This window comes from Cnephaeus nilssonii (assembly GCF_951640355.1).
Source record: "Cnephaeus nilssonii genome assembly, chromosome: 16".
Lineage (NCBI taxonomy): Eukaryota > Metazoa > Chordata > Mammalia > Chiroptera > Vespertilionidae > Cnephaeus > Cnephaeus nilssonii.
The window spans coordinates 61141829-61163560 of record NC_137087.1 but is presented as its reverse complement, the minus strand read 5'-3'; the positions used below and the strand labels follow the sequence as shown (position 1 = coordinate 61163560).

Below are 21732 nucleotides of genomic sequence, written 5' to 3'. Positions count from 1 at the left end.
GGGACCCTTCAGTCCACGGCGACACGCTAGCCCCCGAGCCCCCCGCCAGGCGCCCCTGCAGTTTCAGACGTTCTCTCCTCACGCAGAGCCTCGGGCACCTGGTCCCCGAACCCAACTGGCCTGAGGGGCCTCACATTTCCCTCCTTAACCTTAGCCCCACTGCGGCCATCTCCTCGGTCAGATGAGAAACAAAGAAGCAAGCGTCCATCTTTCCTGCTGTTATCTGATGGCACTGAGGGCGATGCTGCGGCCGAGCAGCTGAAGCAAAACCCCCACTCCCTTCCTCTCAACCTGCTGGCCGCTCAGCCAGCTCTCCCGCCGCCTTATCGCACATTCCGTCTCGGGTATGTCATCGTGAGCCTGAGATGATTAGGGTCTTTCTGGGCTGTTTAGTCCAAACCTCCCCCCCCGGCCCCCCCCCCCCCCCCGGCCCCGAGGCCTCGCCAAGTCTTGAGGGACCTCCGCCGGGAGGGAGCCGGCTGGGGCGGGTGGAGGTCTCGGTGCAGGAGACAAGGCTGGCCGGGAAGACAGCAGCATCCTGGCTCCGTGCCCGAGAGCTGTGACCTGTGCCCCCACCCCTCATCCCCGGGCTCTCAAGCCACCGTTTCCTGTCTGTACAGGGGAGAGACAGACTACTCCTGCCCCTTGGGAATGGGGGGGGGCTCCAGGGCAGGGAGGGGTGACGGGACCCCGCCTCCTTCCCACTGCACTGTGCTGGCGGAAGCAGGCCAGGCCTGGGCGAAGGCCAGCAACCTGTGACCCACGACACACGCAATGAGAGCCCCTCTCCGAAGGGGGCGCTCCCCACAGCTGGCCTGCACATCTGGGAGCCCAGGGGAGGGGAGGGGAGGGCGACAGTCGTGCCCACAGTTCTGTGCTGGGTGAGGGGGCCTGGCTGCTCACTTTGGGGACAGGGAGTCTGGGAGGAGAGGAGGCTCTAAGCCGTCACCCGCTGGGTGCGCACGCACAGCCGCTGGCTCCGCCCCCGTCCCCTGGACTGTCTCCTTTCCTCTCCAGATGCGTCTGCCTCCCCCGCCAGGCTGGGAGCCGACGCCTCCTGGCAGCAGCTCAGCCCACGTCCGTCTGAGGAGCGGCCAGGCTGACCGCGGCCCACGTGCCCTGGAACCAGCTCCGGGGCCAGCCCAGCCAGGTCTGCCCTGAGACGGGACCTGGGTCGGGGGCTGAGCCCACAGCGCAGCTGGACGCGGGCAGGATACCCCCCCGGGACCTCCAGAGGCCCTCCCCCGAAGGCCATCCCTTCCCGGACCCAGCTACGCTAGATGTGGGCTCCGGGTCCCGCAGGAACCACCGCCCGCAGCAGACAGAGCAGGCTTGGCCCCGAGCCGAGCCGCCGCCGGGCATGGGAACCTGCGCTTTCGCCCCACAAACGTCCCCTGGGCCCCACCGTGCACCAGGCCCCGGTCTCGGCCACTGCGGGTTCAGCAACAAGCCTTCACGAAGCCCGAACTCTGGTGCAGGAGTCACTCAAGACACAAGACCCAGACGTGGAGGGTGCCTGAGCGAGGAGACCGCGAAAGGGGGCAGAGAGTGTGTGTGTGGGAGGGGCGGGGGGAGTGGAACTGAACTGCAGGCCGCCTCCTGCGAAGGGGCGTCTCCCAGGCAGGAAAGCGTGCCAAGGCCCGGAGGCAGGCTGTGCTGTGAGGAGCCCGGCAGCGGGGCGGACGCACGTGGGGAGCAGCAGAGCGCCGTGGTCGTGGGGCCGGAGCACGCGGGCCTGGTGCATCCCAGGAAGGCTGCCGCTCGCTGGGCCTGGATGGGAAGCCGGGCAGGCTCTGGGCGAGGGGCCGGTCGGACTGCGCTCCCTCGGGCTGCGGGCGGGGAACAGGCTGAGGGAGCCAGAAGCAGGCCCGTTCCCACAAGTGTCCTGGCGGAGAGGACGGCCCGTGGGGGTGCCGAGAGGCAGCTCATGACAGACACACGGAATGCCAGCTGGAAGGCAGCGCTGGGCAGAGCCCGCCTCACCCCTGTGCGCGCACTTCGTCCAGCCCAGCGCCTGGCGCCCGAGGCGCTGGCAGGTGTGGGGAGTGGACACGGGCCCCGCCTACCAGCTCTCAGCCTGTCGCTGGGGAGCAACAAGGCGGGGAGCCCACGAGGGTGCTTGTGTGGGAGCTCCCACGGGGCAGTGAGGGGCGCCAGGCAACAGGACCACGGACAGTGGGCGCCCCGCAGACCACAGAGCCCAGGGACAGGCCTATGTGTACGTACGTGTGTACACACACACACACACACACCCCCGCAGGAGTGTGTGTCTGATGGGACGTCCTCGCTCCTCCGCAGGCAGGGCCGCCGCGCCGGGGGGACCAGCAGGGCCAGGAGGCTGTTGGGTTCCTCACAGCCGCGTGCCCGCCTCCTGCCCCGCCCGCCGGACCATTTGTTCAGCGCACAGCTTGGGCGAGGGCAGCAGGGAGAGGGCAGCTGCCACCACGCCAGCCGCTGCCGCCAGCTGCGCCTTCCTTCTCCCGACACCCTGAGGCGGCTCTCGCCCCACCCTGCGGAGGCCTGGCCTTATCTGGGGCCCCACGCAGGCGCCACCGCCCTGACCCGAGGAGCCCAGCGAGAATGTGGGTCCGGTCCGGCAGGGGCGGCACCAGCCCGGTATCACCCACAAGGTGCTGGCTGCCCCACCCCCTCACCCGAGGGCTCCGGTCCCAGCCGGCTCCCTCCTCCTGGCAAGGACTCAGCCAGGCCCGGTCCTCTGCCCCCGCCACCCCCCTGCCCACGGCACGTCCCGGAGCCCTGCGCGTGGGCCTCTGGGTCAGTCCCCGGCCGCAGCGGGCCCTCGGCCTCCGGAGGTCACGGGAAGCACGGCCAGGCGCTTACCAGTTCAGAGTCGAAGGACCTGCCGGCCACGGAGTCGGCGGCCTGGGCATCGAGGCTCTTCCTCAGGATCATCACCATGGCAGGGCCTCAGGAGCGGGGCGGGCCCAGGGCGGGCGTCGGCCATCCTCCGCGGGGCGGACGGGCACAGGTCTCCTGGGCACCTCCCAGGGGCTGGGTCAGCAGCAGCTCCCCGTCGGCCGCTCCCCCGCGGGTGGGGTCCCTCCCTGGGAAGACAAGAGGCAGGCGGAGGGTTCAGGGCGGGAAGACCAGGGCCCGAGAGAGCTGCCCACTCCCCCCCATGCCGGACCCGCCTCCCGCTGAAGGACAGACGTGCAGGGAGGGCCTCGAAGGCCAGAGCCCCCTTCTCAGTCCCCCCCCACCGTCCGACCTTGAGGGTCCCCAACGCCACCACCCCAAAGGGTACAACCCTGACTTTCAGTTCAGCCACGTGACACCTTCTGGATGTATCTCGGGGTCTCCCAATCTGCTGCTCCCCGAGTGTGATCGAGTTGTGTGACACCTTACAGAGCTGGCTTTCCTGACAGCTCAGGGCCTGCCCCCCCCCCCCCGCGAGGCTGCAGGTCGCACAGGCCAGCCTCAGCGGGCCCTCAGGCGGCCGACAGGCGCAGACCCACAGTCAGCAAGGTGGCGGGACAGGCGCTCCTGCAGTCCCCCCACGGAGCAGAAGCGACACGTCCCGACCAAGGTGGCCACGCCGAGGGAAGCCTCAGTCGAGCAGCCGGGGCTGGAGCCCCAGCTCTTAAAATGTACCGGGTCTTTATATTATAGCCAGATTCTACCAGGCAGAGTAAGGGAGTGGTGAAGATGTTTACAACGTTCTCGCGGGCTTCGAATCCACTCAATCACACGCACCTGATCCAGCTTTGTTTACGTGCTGCACCTCCCGCAGCCCACATCACTCAGCCACTGTCTGAGGGACCCCGGCAGGCTCCTGTCCGAGCCTCCGTTTCCCTCCCTGAGGAACAGAGAGGGCGAGGGCTGCCTCAGAGGACCAGTGTGTCACGTGGAAACAGCCCAGGCCCAGGCGGGTGGGAGGCCCCGCTCGCAGGAGGGATGCTCCGTGAACGGCGGCTTCACTCATGTCATGGCGGAGCCTGGGGGTCCCGAGCCTTCCTCAGCAGTGGACACCCCAGCATCTGTCCTCTCCCAATTTTTAAAGGGAAATTCCATCGACTTTAAAATATGTATTGTGCCGAGCCGGCACGGCCATGGGTGAGCCTGAGGGGGCGGTGAAGGATTCAGAAAAGACAGACAAGAGAAGAAAGCTGGGGCCAGGTGGGACGCTGCTCTCTGATGGAGAGACAGCGCCACAGCCTGCAGCCTGAGTCTTCATTTTATAGCAGATCCCACGGGGCCAAGGAAGGGAGGGCGTGGTCACAACGTTCTCGCGGGCTTCGAATCCACTCAATCACACGCACCTGATCCAGCTTTGTTTACTTGCTGCACCTCCCACATCACTCAGCCACGTGGAGCCACAGGTTCGGACCGTAAGGTCAAGCTTACAACCATGGTCTTTGGCTGTAACGGTGCTGGGACTTGCACGTGGCTTTGCCACGAGGGGATCGTGCCCTGTCATTAGTCCCAGGCTTGAACCTGTCCAAACGCTGTAGCCGCTCTCCACAATATATAAATCTTTATTGATTTCAGAGAGGAAGAGAGAGGGAGAGAAAGATTGAAACATCCATGATGAGAGAGAATCATGGATCGGCTGCCTCCTGCATACCCCACACTGGGGATGGAGCCCACAACCAGGGCACATGCCCTGACCGGAGATAGAACTGTGACCTCCTGGTTCATAGATTGACGCTCAACCACTGAGCCCCCCCAGCCAGGGCATGAGCTGTGCCATCTTGCCCGGCACACTCTCCCCCAGTGTAATGTGTGAGAAGTTACCTTGCTCTGCCAGCTCGGGGGTCGGGGGGAAGGTTAAAGTAAGACCCTCTAAGGTGGGGGCACCCTACGAAATGCCCTGGATGTCCTGATGTCCTTAGGTGAGCAGAGAGCAGGCCCTTCGTAAAGGCTTCTAAACTGGTGACCAGGACCACGTCTTCCCAGCTACCCCCGAGCAGCTGGGGCAGGAACCCCGCTGGGCATTTTCCAGGGGATGGGCTGCGGGACATTCACAGCCAGTACCGAGTCTCGTGCTCACCCGGGCTCCCACGTGCATGTGACGGGTGAGGAAGCCGGGCTCAGAGAGGCTGAGGGGCCTGACTGAAGCCACACAGCAGGCACGTAAAGGACCTGCCCCCTGAGCTAGGCCTGCTCACCTGTGCCCCATCCCTGCCCCGAGGAAGGTGGCCTCCAGGTGTTTTCTCCCTGGCTCGTCCTTCAGCCAATCAAAGGCCACCGAGGGCCCACCTTTGGGGTCGGGCCAGCAGTCCCATCACCTGGCTACAAAGGGGCCGCCCCGTGCGCTTGGCTGAGGGGGTGGCCTGGCCCCGCGAGGCCCTCTGAATAGCAGGGAGGCCACCCCAGGGACGTGAGCTGCTGCGACTCGGTTCTCTGGGGCCTCACAGTCGCTCTCACGGTGTCGGGGGGATTTCCTGAGGTTTCAGGCCAGTCACACTCGAGAGGAGGGGGGATGGCGCGCTCAGGGACAGGAAAGTGCTGAGATCCGGAGCCAAGACAAACCCGAGCGTGGGAGGAGGCGCCCACGCTGCTGCGCGGAACGAAGCCAGCTGCGGCGGGCCTGTCAGGAGCCCATTCATCACCAGAGGCCGCGGCCAGAGGGGCTTCCCGCAGGCCCTCCTGGGTCCTCGCCCCGCTCCTGTCACTTGGCCCCGCCGAGCCCGGTAGAGAAGAGCGGGCCGTGGGCCGGGTCGGCCGAGGGGAGGGAGAACCAGCACCGCTGGGCCAGCAGCACCCGCACTGTGGCCTCCAGCCCAGGGCGAGGGCGGGGGCGGGGAGCGGGGCGCCGAGAGGCAGCAGGGGGCCCGAGCCATCTACGGAAACCCTAAGCCACGTCGCCAAAGGTGACCATGACCTGGTCTTCAGTCAGACCTACTGACAAGCACAGCGGAAAAAAACAAGGGAGGGTGGAACAAAATTAAAACCCAAAACCGACCTGGAGAAGCCCTAACGAAGGAGAGCACGGCCTTGTAAGACAGGGGCTCGGGAAACGGGCCGGCCGGGCCCCGGCCGGGCCATGGGCCTCAGTTTCCTCACCTGTCAAATGGGAGGCTGGGCCAGACGAGCTCTGTGTCTGACTAGTGAGCGCCCAAGGGCGGCCGCACACGGGCTGCGGGCTTCAGCCAGGCCATCTGCCTTCCTGGCCTCAGTTTCCTCACCCGTGACATGCAAACAAGAACCCGAGTGAGCGTGACTCTGGACCTGCAGGCATCGTGTGAGCTGAGGAGGCGGCTGGGAGCTGACGGCCGTCCTGCCGGGCAGCGTGGCCAGCCTCCCGCCACGGCTCACGCCTGACCTCCAGGCTCCAGGTCCCAGGACGCCGGACAACAGCCAAGGCCGAACGTCACTCCCTGCCAGCATCAGCCTCGACTGTGACACCAGGGCGCCGTGAGGGGGCAGGTGGCGCCGGGTGGGGAGGCGTCCGTGTGCGTGGGGTGGGAACGGGGGTGTTTGCACGAACGCATTGTCCACGCTCACCCTTAGGCACGCAGGGCACCTTGGTGTCTTTTTTTAACTTTTTCATTATCCCTAGTATTTTCTTTTTATTTTTTTAAAATATATTTTTATTGATTTCAGAGAGGAAGGGAGAGGGAGAAAGAGAGAGAAACGCCAATGATGAGAGCGAGTCCCCACGAGGGGCTGGCTCGGGCCGCCTGGTCCCCAGGACCTGTGGTCACATGAACCCCGTATCTGACGCTCACACCTCCCCACACCTCCCGAGACCTGCGAACGGCATCAGAGCCGCTTCAGAGCCTCCGCGGGCGGCCTTCCTGCACCGGCTCCTGGGAAAGCCTCACCCGGTCGCTCCGCAGGGCTGTGCTCCGGGTCCCCACCCCCCCGCAGCAGGGCCTGCCCCCCCTCCCCCCCCCCCCCGCCAGAGCAGGAGGGCCCGAGAGCCTGTGCAAGGAGGACCGGGGCCCGTGGGCCCAGGGAAGCGGTGAGTGAGGCTGTGCTCCGAACAAGGCACTTTCGGGGACCTGGGCTGAAGCGGCGACCCCTGGGCAGCCCGGGGCACGCTCCGCTTTCCTCATTCCCGCCTCCCGGAGTCGAGACCCATCCCTCGTCCCACGGTCCCCGGGGCCCGGCCAGCCCTGAGGGAGGAAGGCGGGCGCCAGCTAGGCTCACACGGGCACCAAGGGCAGCCAGGACGCGTGGCACAGCCCGTGCCGCAGTTCGATGGGCGCTGCCGGCCAGAGGAGCCGGCCAGGAGCGGGCCTCCTCCCCGTCGGGAGGCAAAGGTCTGCAGGGGGCGGCATGAGTGGGGCCCTCACTGACAGGTAGGAGTTCAACAGCCAGAGACAGGGTGAGGGCGTCCCAGAGGACGCCAGGAGTGCTGTGTCCGACTCCCAGCCAGCGGGGGCCGGGCGCTGGTCCCGGCTTCTGGGGAGAGGAGCCCCACGCTGCCCAAAGGGCACCTGTCCAGCTGAGGTCCCAGGGGTGGGCCCTGCCGTACAGACGCACCCCCTGCCTCGGTGCCCAGCCCTGCCTCTCCCCGCTGCCCCGCTCTCAGGGGTCCCCCCGCAGACCCGTGCTGCCCTCCCTCTGCGGCGAGAGCACCACGCCCAGGAGCTGAGCACGAGGGGCACAGGCTGGTGACCCGGGACCCTGGCAGGGTGACCAAAGCTCCCCGCCCCAAAATGGCAGCGTGAAGCTCAGAAACCCCACAACAGTCGTCTCTGTCTCCCGGGCCGCCCACAGCCCTGCCCGGCCGCCGGCCACCGGGAGCGCCAGCAGACAATACAAGGACTGTGCTCTCTCGGGACGGGGACGGGGGTGGGGGGGGCACACAGCCCCCCGCGATCGTCCCGGACTCCCGAGTTCCCGACATGTGACCCAGCATGTGCCCAGCACACGCTCCCACGGGTCCGCGCGGCCACGAGAACACAAAGGCGCCGGGCCGGGCCGGAGGAAGGAGTCAGGCGCACAACTCAGGCCTCGGCCGCAGTGTTGGCCCCGGCGCCCACGCGGGGGGCGGGGCGGGGGGTAGGAGGGAGGGGCGCTCTGCTAACAAAGCTGCGAAGTCCGCGGGGGGGCGGGGCGGGGGACGGCCATGCCCCAGCGGGCCCATCAGAAACAAGGACACGAGACAAGCAGGAGCTTCGGGTTCACTCGGGACGCGGAGAAAAGCGAGGAGGCCCCATCTTCCCGGCACGGCCCCTCTACCCCGCTGGCTCTGCGGGGCTCAGGCCCATCACCTCGTGGCAGGCTCTGTGCCTCGGTTTTCCCCGCTGTGACACGGGCTCTTTCCTTGTTACGGGTGTGGCTGCAGAAGGCCGGGCTGGCTCACCTGCCACCCGGCGAGACAGAACGGACAGAGCCATTGGGTCCGGGGCCGCGGGGGGTCCGTTCCCACCCTCCAAGGGGACACTGACCTCAGGCCGCCCGAGACAAAGGGCACCTCGGCCTGAGGGGCCGGCGCCCGGAAGTCTTGGGAAGCACCCGAGAGCACACGGGGGTGGGGGGGGGGGGTGGAGACACGGAGCTGGCAGGAAGGACACAGCTGGACACAAACCCACCTGGAAACCAACACTAACGCTCAGTAACCAGGGTCCCGATGAGGGAGGGAGGGGCGGGTGGCAGGGGTGGCATAGGGTCCAGATGAGGAAGTGGGGGAGGAGTGTAGGGTCCCGATGAGGAAGGAGGGGGCAGGGGTGGTGGCATAGGGTCCAGATGAGGAAGCGGGGGGGAGTGTAGGGTCCCGATGAGGAAGGAGGGGGCAGGGGGGGTGGCATAGGGTCCCAATGAGGAAGGAGGGGGGGAGGGCAGGGTCCCGATGAGGAAGGAGGGTGGGGGGGAGTGTAGGGTCCCGATGAGGAAAGGGGGGGGGAGGGCAGGGTCCAGATGAGGAAGGAGGGGCTGGTGCCGTAAGAGAAAGACCCGCCTGAAGGAGAGTCTGCAGACAAGCAGCTTCCAGAAGGGCAGGTGTCGGGGTCTGTTGCGGCTGCCGGAACAAAACACCATAAACTGGCGGCCCCTCTCCGTCCTGGAGCCGGGGTCCAAGGTCGAGGTGAGACCTCTCCTTGCTGATGGTCACCCACTCCTGTGTCCTCAATGGCAGAAGGGGGAGGGCTCTCCCTGGGTCCCTTTTATAAGGGCACTAACCCCACTCATGGGGGCTCCACCCTCATGACCTAGTGACCTCCCAAAAGCCCCGCCTCTAACACCATGGCCTTGGGCATAAGGTCTCAACCTACAAATCTGGGAGGGACCAAGCATTCAGTCCATGGAAACGAGAAATAAACGCCTTTGGGCATCTAGGTCCAGAGTCCCCGAAAATCAGAGGCCAAGTGTGTGTCCCTCCGCACAGAGGGGATCAGGCAGGGCAGGCACCCCCGGTGCTGGCTGGGGCCTGCACAGGACGCCCCGCCCCCTTCCTCGGCACCTGTTCCAGCCCTGGCCCTTTCTCCAGTGCGGTGGTTCTCAAAGTGTGGCCCCCAAACCCGCGCGGCCTCGCCCGGGAACCTGTTAGAAACGCAGTTCCCACCCCCACCCAGACGGGCTGAGGCAGGGACTCTAGGGCTGGGGTCCCGCGGTCAGCGTTTTCACAAGCCCGCCAGGGGGTTCGGGTGCTCCCGGGAGTTTGAGGGCTGATGTTTCAGTGGACGTGGTACCTGGAACCCTGGTTATTGGGAGGACAATTTTACAGATGATAAAACGAGGGTCCATCAAGGTAGAGTCTCTTGTAAAAGGCCTTGAGGTCAGTAAGGGGGGGAGGCCCAGGCCCTGCCCCCAGCACTGCCTCCGGGCAGGACCTGGCATCTAGAGACAGATGGCCGAGTGCTGGTCCTAAGGAGTCCCCCACCGTCCCTGGAAGGCACTCAAGCACTCGGCAGGGGCCTGGCAGGCATGACTGAGGGGCTGAACATCGACCTATGAACCAGGAGGTCACGGTTCGATCCCCGGTCAGGGCCCACATCCGGGTTGCGGGCTCCATCCCCAGTAGGGGGCGTGCAGGAGGCAGCCGGTCCATGATTCTCTCTCATCATGGATGTTTCTCTCTCTCTCTCCCTTCCTCTCTGACATCAATAAAAATGAAGGGACACACGGGTCCTGGGGCCAGCAGGGCGCTCCCACGTGAAACTGCTGTCCCCACTGCTCGGCTGGCACAGGCAGAGCCAGAGAACCTGACTCTGTCTTCTGAGTGTTTGGTACCCCCCCACCCCCACCCCCGGGATCTCAGACTCAACGTCCCTCCCGAGCCAGGCAGGGCACACGGGGCGAGCGCCGGGTGGGACTGTGATGACCGCAGAGGCCACGCCCCCCAGACGGGACGGCTACTCCGCGGCGGCCACGCTGTCCAGTGTGCGGCCCAAGCGATGTTCAAAACCTCTGACTCGTGCAGACAAGCTGGAAACCCAGGCTCTGCCTGCAACCCCCGACCTGTCCACGTGGCCCAGAAGCACCGTGGGGGCCGAACAAGTCCCGCGGAGGACCACGCCTGGGCCCCCCCAACCCCCCCCCCCCCCCCGACCGCGCGGGCGGCTGACTGTGCAACACTCAGGGAGCTGCCTGACCAAGTGCCTTTTCACCGGGGGCTGGAGAGCCGCGGGCAACGCCGGGCCCAGGACCCCGCAGTCACGCGCCCCGGCTCCCGCGGACTTCACCGAAGACCTGAACGTGACCAGGAGGCGCAGACTGTCCGAACTCCCGGTCCCTGACGGTGGGGCCGGCCTTCGAGGCAGGTACTTGGAGAGCTGGCTGGCCCGGTCCGCTCCCCTGCCTGGCGTCGTCCACGGCCGGGAGCGGAGGGGCTGGGGTCTGCCGGCTGGGCCAGGGGAACTCCCTCTGGCCGCTCCCCCGTGGCCTCGGGAAGAAGGAAACCGTTTCCCTGCCAAAGGCGTGAAACCAATGCGAGCAAAGGCAGCAGGTGGAGCAGGACTCGGGGTCCCTGGCGCCCACAGATGGTCCCCGCGGACCGACAGCTGCTTCCTCCATCCCGACTCCCGCAGACAGACTCTGCCCTGCCGACTTGTATGCGAGATACACACACGAGAGGGGTTCCTCCTTTTCTCTCAAACCAGTCCGGGCACACCAGACTTCCCGCAGCACAACCCGCTCCAGGGAGAGCGGACGAAGTGGTTTCCGTCAATGCCAGCCCGCAGGCCACGGTGAAAACGCTGGCAGGTTGTCTCCAGCACACACCCGACCCCGACCAGGGCAGGGGATCGAGCCCGCAACTGAGGTACGTGCCCTAGACCGGGAATTGAACCGGAGACCCTTCAGTCCATGGATCGATGCTCTAACCACTGAGAAAACCAGCCAGGGCCTGAATTTTTTAGTCCATTTAGTTTCTTTAATTATTATTGCTTTTAGTGAGCGGGAGAGAGAGAGAAGCATCAATGTGAGAAACACGGATAGGCTGCCTCCCACACGTGTCCAGGCTGGTGATCAAACCCGCAACCTAGGTATGTGCCCTGACCAGAAACCGAACCCACCACCTTTCAGTGTACGAGGCGACGTTCCAACCGACTGAGCCACACCGGCCAGGGAATTCCATTTAGTTTTAATTAATTCAAATCATCTAATCATTGCATTTGTCAATTATTTGTCCATAATTTCAACAGAGCTGAAAACCACTTACAGTTGCGCGTGCCTCGTGGCTACCACGTGGGACAGCACCACGTGGCGCACGGAGGATCCACAGAGAGGCGTCGGCACGTTTTCCCAGGGAAGGGCCAGGCCCTGAGACCAGGCGGTCTCTGTCACCACTGCTCCGCATGGTAGCACGAGGCAGCCACAGGCACTAGGTACACAAACGGACATGGCTGCGTGCCAATAAAACTTTATGTGCAAAACCAGGCAGAGGGCCAGGTTTGGCCTGTGGGCTTAGTTTGCCGACCCTGCCCCCCCAGCTGGAGGACGATGGGCTTCTCTATCCCTCGTCGGTGAAAAGGGAGTGATCACGCACCCACTCCTCACGCTGCCCTGAGAGCCACAGTAGAGGCCTGCGGCAGGGGCCACACAGACAGAGTGGCTGCGGGGAAAGCGGGCACGTGCTGGGCCCTCTGACCTACAAGACCCTGCTCACTGCTCCCTCAGTCCCGGGCCGCAGAGAAGCCAGGTGCCTGGTTCAAAGTCGGATGCAGTCAAGTGGCAGGACTAGAACCCGGGGCCTCGGTTTCCTGGTTCCACGCCCACCTCCCTTCCTCCGGCGTTCCCAGGGGCCGGCAGCACCCCTCCCCCCCCCCCTCCCGCCAACACCCTGCCTGACCGGCGGGCTCACGGTGCACCTTGTCCTGTAAGGCCGGCTCTTTGTAAGAGACCATGAAGCACAACAAAGCAGCCCGGCCGGCAGGCTCAGGGGCTGAGCGTTGACCTGTGAACCAGGAGGTCAGGGTTCGATTCCCAGTCAGGGCACAGGCCCGGGTTGCAGGCTCGATCCCCAGTGGGGGGCCTGCAGGAGGCAGCCGATTGAGGACTCTCTCTCATCATGGATGTTTCTCTCTCTCTCCCTCTCCCTTCCTCTCTGACATCAATAAAAAGGCATTTTAAGAAAAACAAAGCCGACAGCTTCTGGAGGGCTCCAAGGGGCTGTGCCCTCCTGGCTCCTGTTCCGTCCACCATCCTGGAGCCCTTGCCACCACCCGGGACTACGGCCACCTACAGCCGTCAATCACCACACGCAGGAGGCTGTCCACTGGGGCTCCCCGCGCTGGGCGGGGTCGGATGGGGCTCGGGTGCCTCAGATCCGAATGCAGATCTCGCCGGCGCCCCTCACAGCGGGGCATCCCCCAGGTGTGCGGACCCCCCGGGAATTAGGTGTGCTGCCCAAACCAAGGCCGTCTGCAGTAACTCACTCACCTCTCCCCTCAGAACTAAAGCTGATGAGCAATCCCCTACAGGGCGCACAAAGGACACCCCGGCACGCCCACCCCGCAGCTCATTGTTTTCCTCGCTCCCCGCCGCCGGCTGAGTCACATGCCACCCGGCCCGCGCTGGCATCCGGGCTGGCATCCGAGGGCGTGGAGGCCACCAGCGTGCCGGGCGCCGGGCGTCAGGTGACCCAGGCAGAACATTCTCGCGTGTTTGTGTCAGCAACGCCCCCGCCCTCCGAGGGCTCGGGGAGAACACGCCGCGACAGAGCCCACAGGGCACGGGAGGCCTTTACGGCTACCAATACGGCTGCTCGTTTCTCTTTTAAAGCCGGTGGGGAACCTCTTTCCTGCCAAGGGCCATCTGGATGTTTATCACTTCCTTCTGGAGCATATACAGTATCAACCTAGCCTGGCCAGTGTGGCTCAGTGGATAGAGCGTCGGCCTGTGGACCGAAGGGTCCCGGGTTCGATTCCGGTCAAGGGCACGCACCTAGGCTGCAGGCTCCTCCCCGGCCCGGGCCCTGGTGGGGGTGTGCAGGAGGCAACAATCCATGTGTTTCTCTCACGTCGATGTTTCTCTGTCTTTCCCTCTCTCTTCCACTCCCCCTTAAAATCAATGGAAAGATATCCTCGGGTGAGGAGTAACCAAACAAAACAAACCTTTAACTAACTCACCCTGACGCCGTGGCAGGGCCGGACCAGGTGATTTCGCACGGCTTCTACAGCCCGTGGGCTGGACGCTCCCCACCGTCTTAAAGGGAAAGCAAGGAGCTGTCCCGGAGTCGGACTTGCTCGATCCGGGCGCCCAAAGGCTTGCTCACGGCCGTGCTCCCGTTCCCGTGCGGCCCCGGCCAGACGCTCTGGGCGGCCCCGGGAATCCCAAGTGCCCGCTTGAAGCAAGAGCTCCGACTGCAAGTAAACAGAGACCACAGCCGTCTGGCCAAGTAGGTGGCACTTGAAAATGCCATGTCGGGAAGTAGCTCTCCCTCCGAGGAGGTCACTTCAAGGTCAAAATGACTAGGCCCTGGGCAGCGTCCCCGCAAGGTGATGAGGGGCCCAGAGGCCGCCAGGTCCACAGCCCGGGAGCGAGAGGGCCAGGTGGGAGGGCAGGTGCGAGCTGTGACCACACAACCGGCACGGAGAGGTGCTGGCCGGGCCGCAGGGGTGGAAGGCGCCAGCCGACTTGAAAGAAGGGCAACACCAAGTAAAGACATCACCTGCGAGGGGTCAGGAGAACCCCGAAGGGCAGGACCCGGACCCGGACCGCCACGTCAGTCCAGACGGTGCGCAGCCACTAAGGTCCCAGAGATTCGTCCCAGAAGCAGGTGAGAGCAGGGCCGAGGTCCTGAGGCCACGTCCGGACACCTCCCCGAATTTCAGTTTCTACGTTTAGGCCCAAATTAAATCCCTCCTGGGAAATAGAGATTTTATTTCCTAAAGCGAAAGCTTGAAAGGTTGCACCAGCCCGGCCAGCGTGGCTCAGGGGTTGAGTGTCGACCTATGTATGACCCAGGAGGTCAGGGTTCGATTCCCGGTCAGGACACAGGCCTGAGTTGCGGGCTCCATCCCAGTGTGGGGCGTGCAGGAGGCAGCCGGTCCGTGATTCTCTCTCATCATTGATGTTTCTCTCTCTCTCTCCCCCTCTCCCTTCCTCCCTGAAATCAATAAAAGTAAAAAATAAAGACGAGATTTCACCAGTCTTATCTCCTATGAAGAGACACATTGCGAACTACACACATGCTTTCAAGCCTTCTTCCCCAAAAACTCATGTCGCCTGAGAACCCGGGGTCACCACCGGCTCCCCCTGCCCGTCCAGGCAAGCCCCGCTCAGGCTGAAGGCCCCTCGGGCTCGGCCCTCGTCCTGCCATCCATGGGGCCATGAGCACAGCCACCTGTCCTTGCCTTTGTCCCCCGGGCCTCCTGCCCCCATGGCCGGCTGCAGGCTGCACGGGACGGTCACGGACGTCCACTGGACTCTAAGTGTCCCCACCCACGTCTCACTCCGCGCCCCAAACCCACGGCCACGGGCCATGAGGGAGCCCAGCTGGAGACGGTCACCCGCCTCACGGATCTGAGCCCAGGCACCGACTCCTGAGCTTCCTGCTCACTGGGCCTGCATGACAGGCCGGCTGCCCTGCGCCCTGCCCCCTGCGCCCTGCTCCCCTGCCCCCCTGTGCCCTGCCCCCTGCCCCGCTGCGCCCTGCCCAAGCTCCGCTGCGTTCTCTCCCTTGTTGGCACGGAGCTTGCCCTGGACCTCATGGCACAACCGCCCATGTCTCGGCGCAGCCCTCCGCATGGCACTGCACCCTTCATGGCCTCAGCCAGGCTCTGGACCAGCCCCCTCCAGCACGGGACGCAGGGCCGGCAAGATGAGAGCCAAGGCCGGGAGGTTCGCCCAGCACATGAGGGCTAAAAAGCGGGCAGCAGTGTGCCCACCACCGTTCAGCAGGTATGCCGTCTGACCGCCAGAGACTCCCAGCCTGGCCCTGGCCACAGAGGGCCCCTCCCGCAACCCCAGCCCCGCTGCAGCCTCACCGCCGCAGAGCCCGCCCCGGCCTCTCCTCACCGGAGCAGGGACCGGGCCGCCGCTCCAGAGCGCTGTCTTCCCACCGCGGAGCGGGCAGAGGCAGCGGCCAGCGAGGGAACCTCCCCTGGCTCCCAGGCCCCTGGCCAAGGCGAGTGCCAGCGGCAGGGGAATTCCAGGCGGCCAGGCCTCGTCCGTCAGCGCCCTCCATCCGACGGGCAGCCCAGAACGAGGTGGCCTCCCGGGTGCAGGGCGGCAGCCGGGAACCTGCGGGGCCACTCCTCCCCTCACACCCCCCCCCCCCCCGGCACTGCCCACGGCCAGGCACAGAGGCCAGGCCCTGCCCTCCGGAGCCTGCCGCCCACCCGCAGCCGCGCCCCCCGGCCCCCCAGGCCCCCAGGAGGCAGCAGCGGGTGGTCAGTCACCGCCGGGCACCGCCCTGGTCCTGCTCCCCGGGCACGGAGCCTCCGGTGCACCGGCAGGCGCTGGCGAGGAGGAAGCGGAAGGAAGAACCAGGACGGGCCACACCAGGACGAGCCACCATCCGCCATCCCTCTCGCCCGGCGGCGGTTCTGAGCGGTGTCTGCAGCCGCAGGCAGAGCTGGCCCCGTGGCGGAGACTGGGGAGCCCTCCACGAGCTGGTGACACGAGGGGCCCAGCACCGTCAGGGACACGCGGAAGGAGCCCGTCCGCGCCCGCTCAGTGAGTGCAGGGTGGCGGCGGGAGAAAACAAGGACCCCCTCCCACCTCATCAGGCCCATCCCGGGCCACGGAGGAGAGGGCCTCACCCCCCACCACCGCACAGGAGCAGCGGGAGACCTTGGCCAGAGCGACCAAACCCTCCCATCACGCCAGGCCCCGGCAGGGCCAATCGGACTCCGTCCCCCGCTGGGCGCTGGCCGAGCAGCACTGTCAGCGACCTGGGGACAGTGGGCTGGACTGTCAACGTGACCGAGACGGCCCGGTCCGCCGGGCCGAGGACCTCTGCGCTGTGGCTGGGCCCACGTCTGCGCTACAGCCGCGGCCTCTGGGCCGGAGCGGGCCTCGAAGACTCACAGGACAGAAGGGCGCTGGGCAGGGCCCGGGAGACGCAGCTCTGTCCCCTGTGCTCTGGCGAGGGGACCTTGGGACATTCCCGCGCCTCTCGGGGCCAGCTTTCTCCTCCAGAGGCTGTGGACGGGAGACCTGGCTCTCCACGCCCGCTCATCCGCACGCCCTCGAGGACGGGCAGCCGCATGTCCTGGAGGCCAGGCTCCGGGCAGGCGGGTACCACCAGGTGGCCGATGCGTGGCCGTCCCTGCCAGGCGAGGTGGAAGGGACCGGCTGCTCCCTGAGAGTCACCAGCACGCGCCCTGAGCCAGACGACGGTGTCTTCCCACCCATGAGCCAGAGGGACGCCACGGGCCAAACCCCGGGAGGCAGAGAAGCGGAACCGACCGGCGGGAGGGAGGGGGCGCAGGGCCTGCAGAGAACTGCGCAGAGACCGCCCGCCGCATAAAACCCACCCCTCCGCTCCGTGCTTGGGGGGCTGAGCGAGGCCTGGCCCGCCAGAAACGGGGACTCCGGGGCCATGTCTACAGCGGGCACTTCACCAGGGGCGGGCACCTTTCCCATCCTCCCACCTGCACCGAGACACAGCGGTGGAAAGTTCCAGAGGGTTATGCCTCTCCTGAACAGGACGGTCCTGGTCCCCGCTAAGGGAAGCGAGGTGTGTGGGGCCCACCCCAGCCAGCCCTCACTCCTACGTCTCGGATGCACAGAGGAATCAACCCCAAAGCTTTAAAAACACCAACGCTAACCCGGCCGGTGCGGCTCAGGGGTTGAGCATCGACCTATGAACCAGGAGGTCACGGTTCAATTCCTGGTCAAGGGCACATGCCCGGGTTGCAGGCTCGATCCCCACTGGGGGGCGTGTAGGAGGCAGCTGATCCATGATGCTCTCTCATCACTGATGTTTCTCTCTCTCTCTGTCCCTCTCCCTTCCTCTCTTAATCAATAACAATATATTTAAGACACCAATGCTGAGTCCTGCCCTCCTCTTAAGGTTCTGACGTAACCGGTCCCGGGTGCCGCCCAGACGCAGGTGTTTGTTTAAACCTCCCAGGGACCCAAAGTGCAGGCGGCGCTGAGAGCCACTGCCCTCGATTCTAAAACCCAGCCCGCAGGGGCCCAGCCCTGTCCACACACTCTTTAGGGACAGAGAGGGCGGCACGGCCCGCCGGCAGGTTTTGCAGGAGATGGGTATCCCGCGCCCACCCCCACACACCAACCGGATCACCCTGCAGAGAGCCAGCTGTGCGTGGCAGCACGCAGGGCACCTGCCCAGCCCGGCGCGGTGGCCCGTTCTCACGCCGGAGGAGGCAGTTACGCTTAGTCACCTGATGACTCCAGGCCCGCCGACAAAAGGGGGTTTTGTACGGACCCGGGCGGGCAAGCACCACAGGACGATTCACTGAGACGCCTGAGTCACACGTGAAAACGCAACTGGGGCCGGAGAGCCTCCTCGCAGTCCCTTTGAACGGAGAAGGGGATCTGAATACACGGGGATGCCTCTAGCGGGCTGCCAGGCGTACTCCCCGCTTCCCCAGAGGGTCACTGGGAATGATTACATTTCCGTGTGCATCTGTCTTTTGTGAGAACGAAGCAAAACATCTCGGTCTCCCCAGTGGAGGCACTGCCTGTGGTCGATACAGAATCCGATCACTCCTCTTAAAAAAAAAAAGCTACAGGAGGCGGGTAAAGGGAGAGCAGCAGCTACCGTTTCTACGTTTCCCCGTGGTGCTAACAAGACTAAACAAAACTTAGGCTCGGAGACAAAGCAGAAGCCGTGCCTCTGTCTGGTGTGCACACGGTAGAGGGCATGGTGTGTGCAGAGAGCTGCCAGCTTCCCGGCCTGGCAGCCGTGTGGCCTGGGGCCAGTGACTATGCCTCCCTGAGCCTCGGTTTCCCCGGCTGTCACGGCAGGATGGCTTTGAGACAGAGTGCATGCCACGCCCCTGGCCCAGGGTGAGCCCTCAACGCCCAGTGAGCCTGCTGCTGTTCTTTGAACAGTCTGCGCCCCCCGCCCGGCACCCAGCGCTCCGTGGCCCTGAATCTCGGGGTCTGGGGAACCACGTCACCCGGGGCAGGAGAATCCCTGTTTTAGGGCTGGAGGGGAAAGGAGCCAGAGCAGCAGGAGCCGGCCCGCCCCCGATTTTGGGGTCAAACAAGCTGTTCACCAAAACGATCGCGCTGACCTCCTAGGAGTGGGCCAGTGGACAAGGCCCCTCCTGGGACAGTGCACGCCCGAGGGGCGCTGTTTCCGAGACTTCCCTGCCGTCTGGCCAAGCTGCGCCCCCACCCCTCCACCCCCCAAAGGCAGCCCCAGCTCACGCAGCCCCCACAGCGGGAGGGAGGGTGCCTGTCACACTGCTCCGTAACCCCTGACGTGATGTGAAATTCGACAAGGTGGACCCTTTGAAATGCAAAATCTCCTTTTCTCGGCTCCGAGGCCGCTTTCAGACCACCCGTCAGCGGCTCCCTCTCAATCAGCCCGCGCCGAACAAAAAGCGGAGGAGAAAGAGGCGGCGAGGCGAGGCGGCAAAGACGGCTCTGTCTTTTGAAAACGCTCAAGTGTCTCCAGTGGCTGCAGGGAAAACCCTGCCCTGGGCCCAGCCTCCGCGTCCCCTCCTCCCAGGCCCCGGAGCCAACTGTCCCCGGGAAGGGTTCCTCCGTCCGACCTGCAGGCACCAGCTCTGCTGCGACTTTCTAGAGACAAGAATCCGCTGCCCTCTGACCTGCTGCCCTCTGACCCGAGTGAGGTCAAGGCAGGCAGCACGGAAACCACAACCCGCAATTTTCGGAGCCCCCACCTCGATCCCAAGCCGCGTGCGCAGGAGGTTTGGATTAAACATCAAAGGGGAAGGTACCTTCACACGAAGTTGTTTGGCGAAGAAAACGACTCCCCCGTAAGACGAACCCTAGGGGCCGGCAAATGGCTTTTGAATATAGACTTTCCAGCGGCGCGGCCATTAATCACGTTCATGTAAACTGCGCTAGCACAAGCTTTCCTCCGGGGCTGGGGCTCCGGGCACATCGGCATATCTCAGCCTCTGGGTCTGTTTCCAAAGTTCACCTCCCGCCCGCCCGCGAGGGGACCGCAGTCAACGGAGTCAGCTATTACCGGGCGGCCCCTGACCTTGGCCACAACGAAGGTGGCTCCGCGGGCGGCGAGGGCCTCGGAAAGTCGGCCGGGGAGAGCCGCTGGTCTGCAGTGGACTCCCCGGGCACGTCTGAACAGCGGCTCTCGAGGGACCGTCGGAGGGTTGGGCGAGGAGCCGGGGGCCAGCCATCGGCATTCCTCGCAGCACCCCAGCCCTCGGCCGGCTCTGCGCTGGAGGGCGGAGGGCAGGGCGGCAGCTGGACGGGGAGAGCGCGGCGCCCAGCCGGGTGCAACTGCGCGGAGCCCGCCAGCCTCGGCCATGTGCCTCGTGTTGGCAACAAACCGGCTCTTTCACGAGGAGGCGCTGACCCAAAGGCCAGCTGCAGCAAGGGGAGAGGCCAAGAGGCAAAGCCCTCGAGAAAGCCGGACTTGGAGACTCCCCTCGAGTGGAAAAAAAAAAAAACAGTCGCCTGTGGGGTTGGCAAGGGCTGATCTATTAAAGTGTCCGCCCCCCCCCTCCACACCCGGCTGGATCAATTAAAGGGAGCCCTCCACATCTGGTTTCCATCGAAGACCGAAACTTGTGTTATCAGCAGATTACACAACAAGCCGTGCCTGCCGGTTTCCTTTTATTGCACATCCGAGAGGTGTGTGTGGTGGCCGTGACCATGGGGGTTGTGCTGGGCTGAGTGTCTGCTTATTTCAGTCTTTTTTTTTTTTTTTCCCTAAGGGCAAGAACAAGTTTTCTCCATCCAGTAGGAAATTCAGAAAAGTCACCCGGCGGGGATGAGGCATGGACGGAACCACCTGACAGTGGCCTTCAGGGCCCACTGCGCGGAGCAGCGGGGGAGGAGGGCCGGCCAAGATGCGCCAACTTGCTCCGAGGCGGCCTCTGCCGCCCGCTCCCAGGTTTACACAGGCTCCCGCCTCTCCCTCGGCCTCCTGCAGGGAAGGGGAGCTGGCCTTTTTGGGGCTTCCACCAGGCGCCTGCTCCCTGAACCCACTTAAAAGACACGCAGCCCACGCAGCTCCTACGGAACTGGAGAGACGGAGGGGCCGGGGACAGCAAAGGACAGAGCGGGGAAGGTCTAAACGGTGTGGACAGAAACAGCCTAAGAAATAACAACAGGGCTTCCCACAAAATGCCAAGTTAGTGCAGCCACAGGGACACTGAGTGTCTTGAAGCTCTTCCCAAAAGAACGTCACGCGATTCCGAAATGTTCCACGCACGCGACATACCCCTACGCCGAAAACCGGAGGGAGACATAACCAAAAACATCCCCTATCCGAACACTGGGGTGCGGGACTCGTCCCGCCTCAGGACGGTCCAGGCCACCCCTGCAGCCTCGGCACTGCTTGCCTGTATTCTGCACTGGTCTTCGCTGTGAAAACGACCGCTCATCGCTAGCACCTCCTCAGGGGACACAGGAAGTCCTGGGCAACAGTAGGCGGACCAGTCCTCAAACCATCTTGCTCTTGGGGTGGGGCGTTTGGGAGAAAAGCACACATCGGCCCCACGCCTCCCCATTTTGCAGAAGGGAACAGGGAGCGCCCTGGCAGCTGGGTGCGCACCCTCGAGGCCTGCAAGGTGCCCGGCTGCATCCAGACCCCAGCCCAGGGCAGATACAGGGTCAAGGGCTTTGAATCCGGAACTGAAGACCCGAGCCTTCTCCCGCTAACCCAGGTGTATCGGCTGGGACCAGTAGCTGTTTTGTTTATCTAGCTGCCCACAGCTAAGAGGGGTCCCTACAGATCTGCAATTCAGTATCAAAGCTGTAAGTGACTGAGAGAAGTGACAGCTACATGGGTACATTAAAGTGAAACCAAAACCCGGCTCAGTCAGGAACAGGGGCTGTCACCCCGTCTGCTAACTCCATCCCTTCCCAAGTCCTCAAACCGGCTGGCACCTCTGACTCGGGGGTCGGGAATCTGGAGCCGGGCGGGATCCCTCCCGGCCGCGGGACTGCGGGGAGCACAGATGCTAGCAGGCGGCTTGCAAGTCAGCGAATGTGGGGTGAGCAGCACGAGACGTGGGCCTGGCTCCCGGGCCGGTGAACAATGCCCGTCCCACTCCCGCAGCAGGCAATGGGAAACAGCCCCGGTCTCCCCCACCCGAGGGCACACACGTTTGTTCCTGCTGAACCCCCGTCAGCCCAGCTCCGCCTGCACCCGCTCCGGCAAGGCGAGCGGGGTGGAGCGGCGGCACCCCTGCCCTGCCCGGGGTCCCGGCTGGGAATGCATCCGGGGCCACTGGCCCAGCA

General features: G+C 64.8%; 2 protein-coding genes across 3 annotated transcripts in view; both read right to left on the bottom strand.

Annotated features, from left to right (window-relative positions):
- Positions 1-2980, bottom strand: part of FAM53B (family with sequence similarity 53 member B) — a 50716-nt gene extending 47736 nt beyond the window's left edge. Inside the window, exon 1 of the mRNA XM_079793212.1 lies at positions 2842-2980. Coding sequence (XP_079649338.1) covers positions 2842-2919 — 78 coding nt within the window. The 5' untranslated portion in view covers positions 2920-2980. The remainder of the gene's footprint in view (positions 1-2841) is intronic.
- EEF1AKMT2 (EEF1A lysine methyltransferase 2) overlaps positions 2936-21732 on the bottom strand; it is a 46275-nt gene continuing 27478 nt past the window's right edge. For both annotated transcript variants that reach the window (XR_013814712.1, XR_013814713.1), the window contains one exon: positions 2936-3065. The gene's annotated coding sequence lies outside the window, so the exon portion shown is untranslated. The remainder of the gene's footprint in view (positions 3066-21732) is intronic.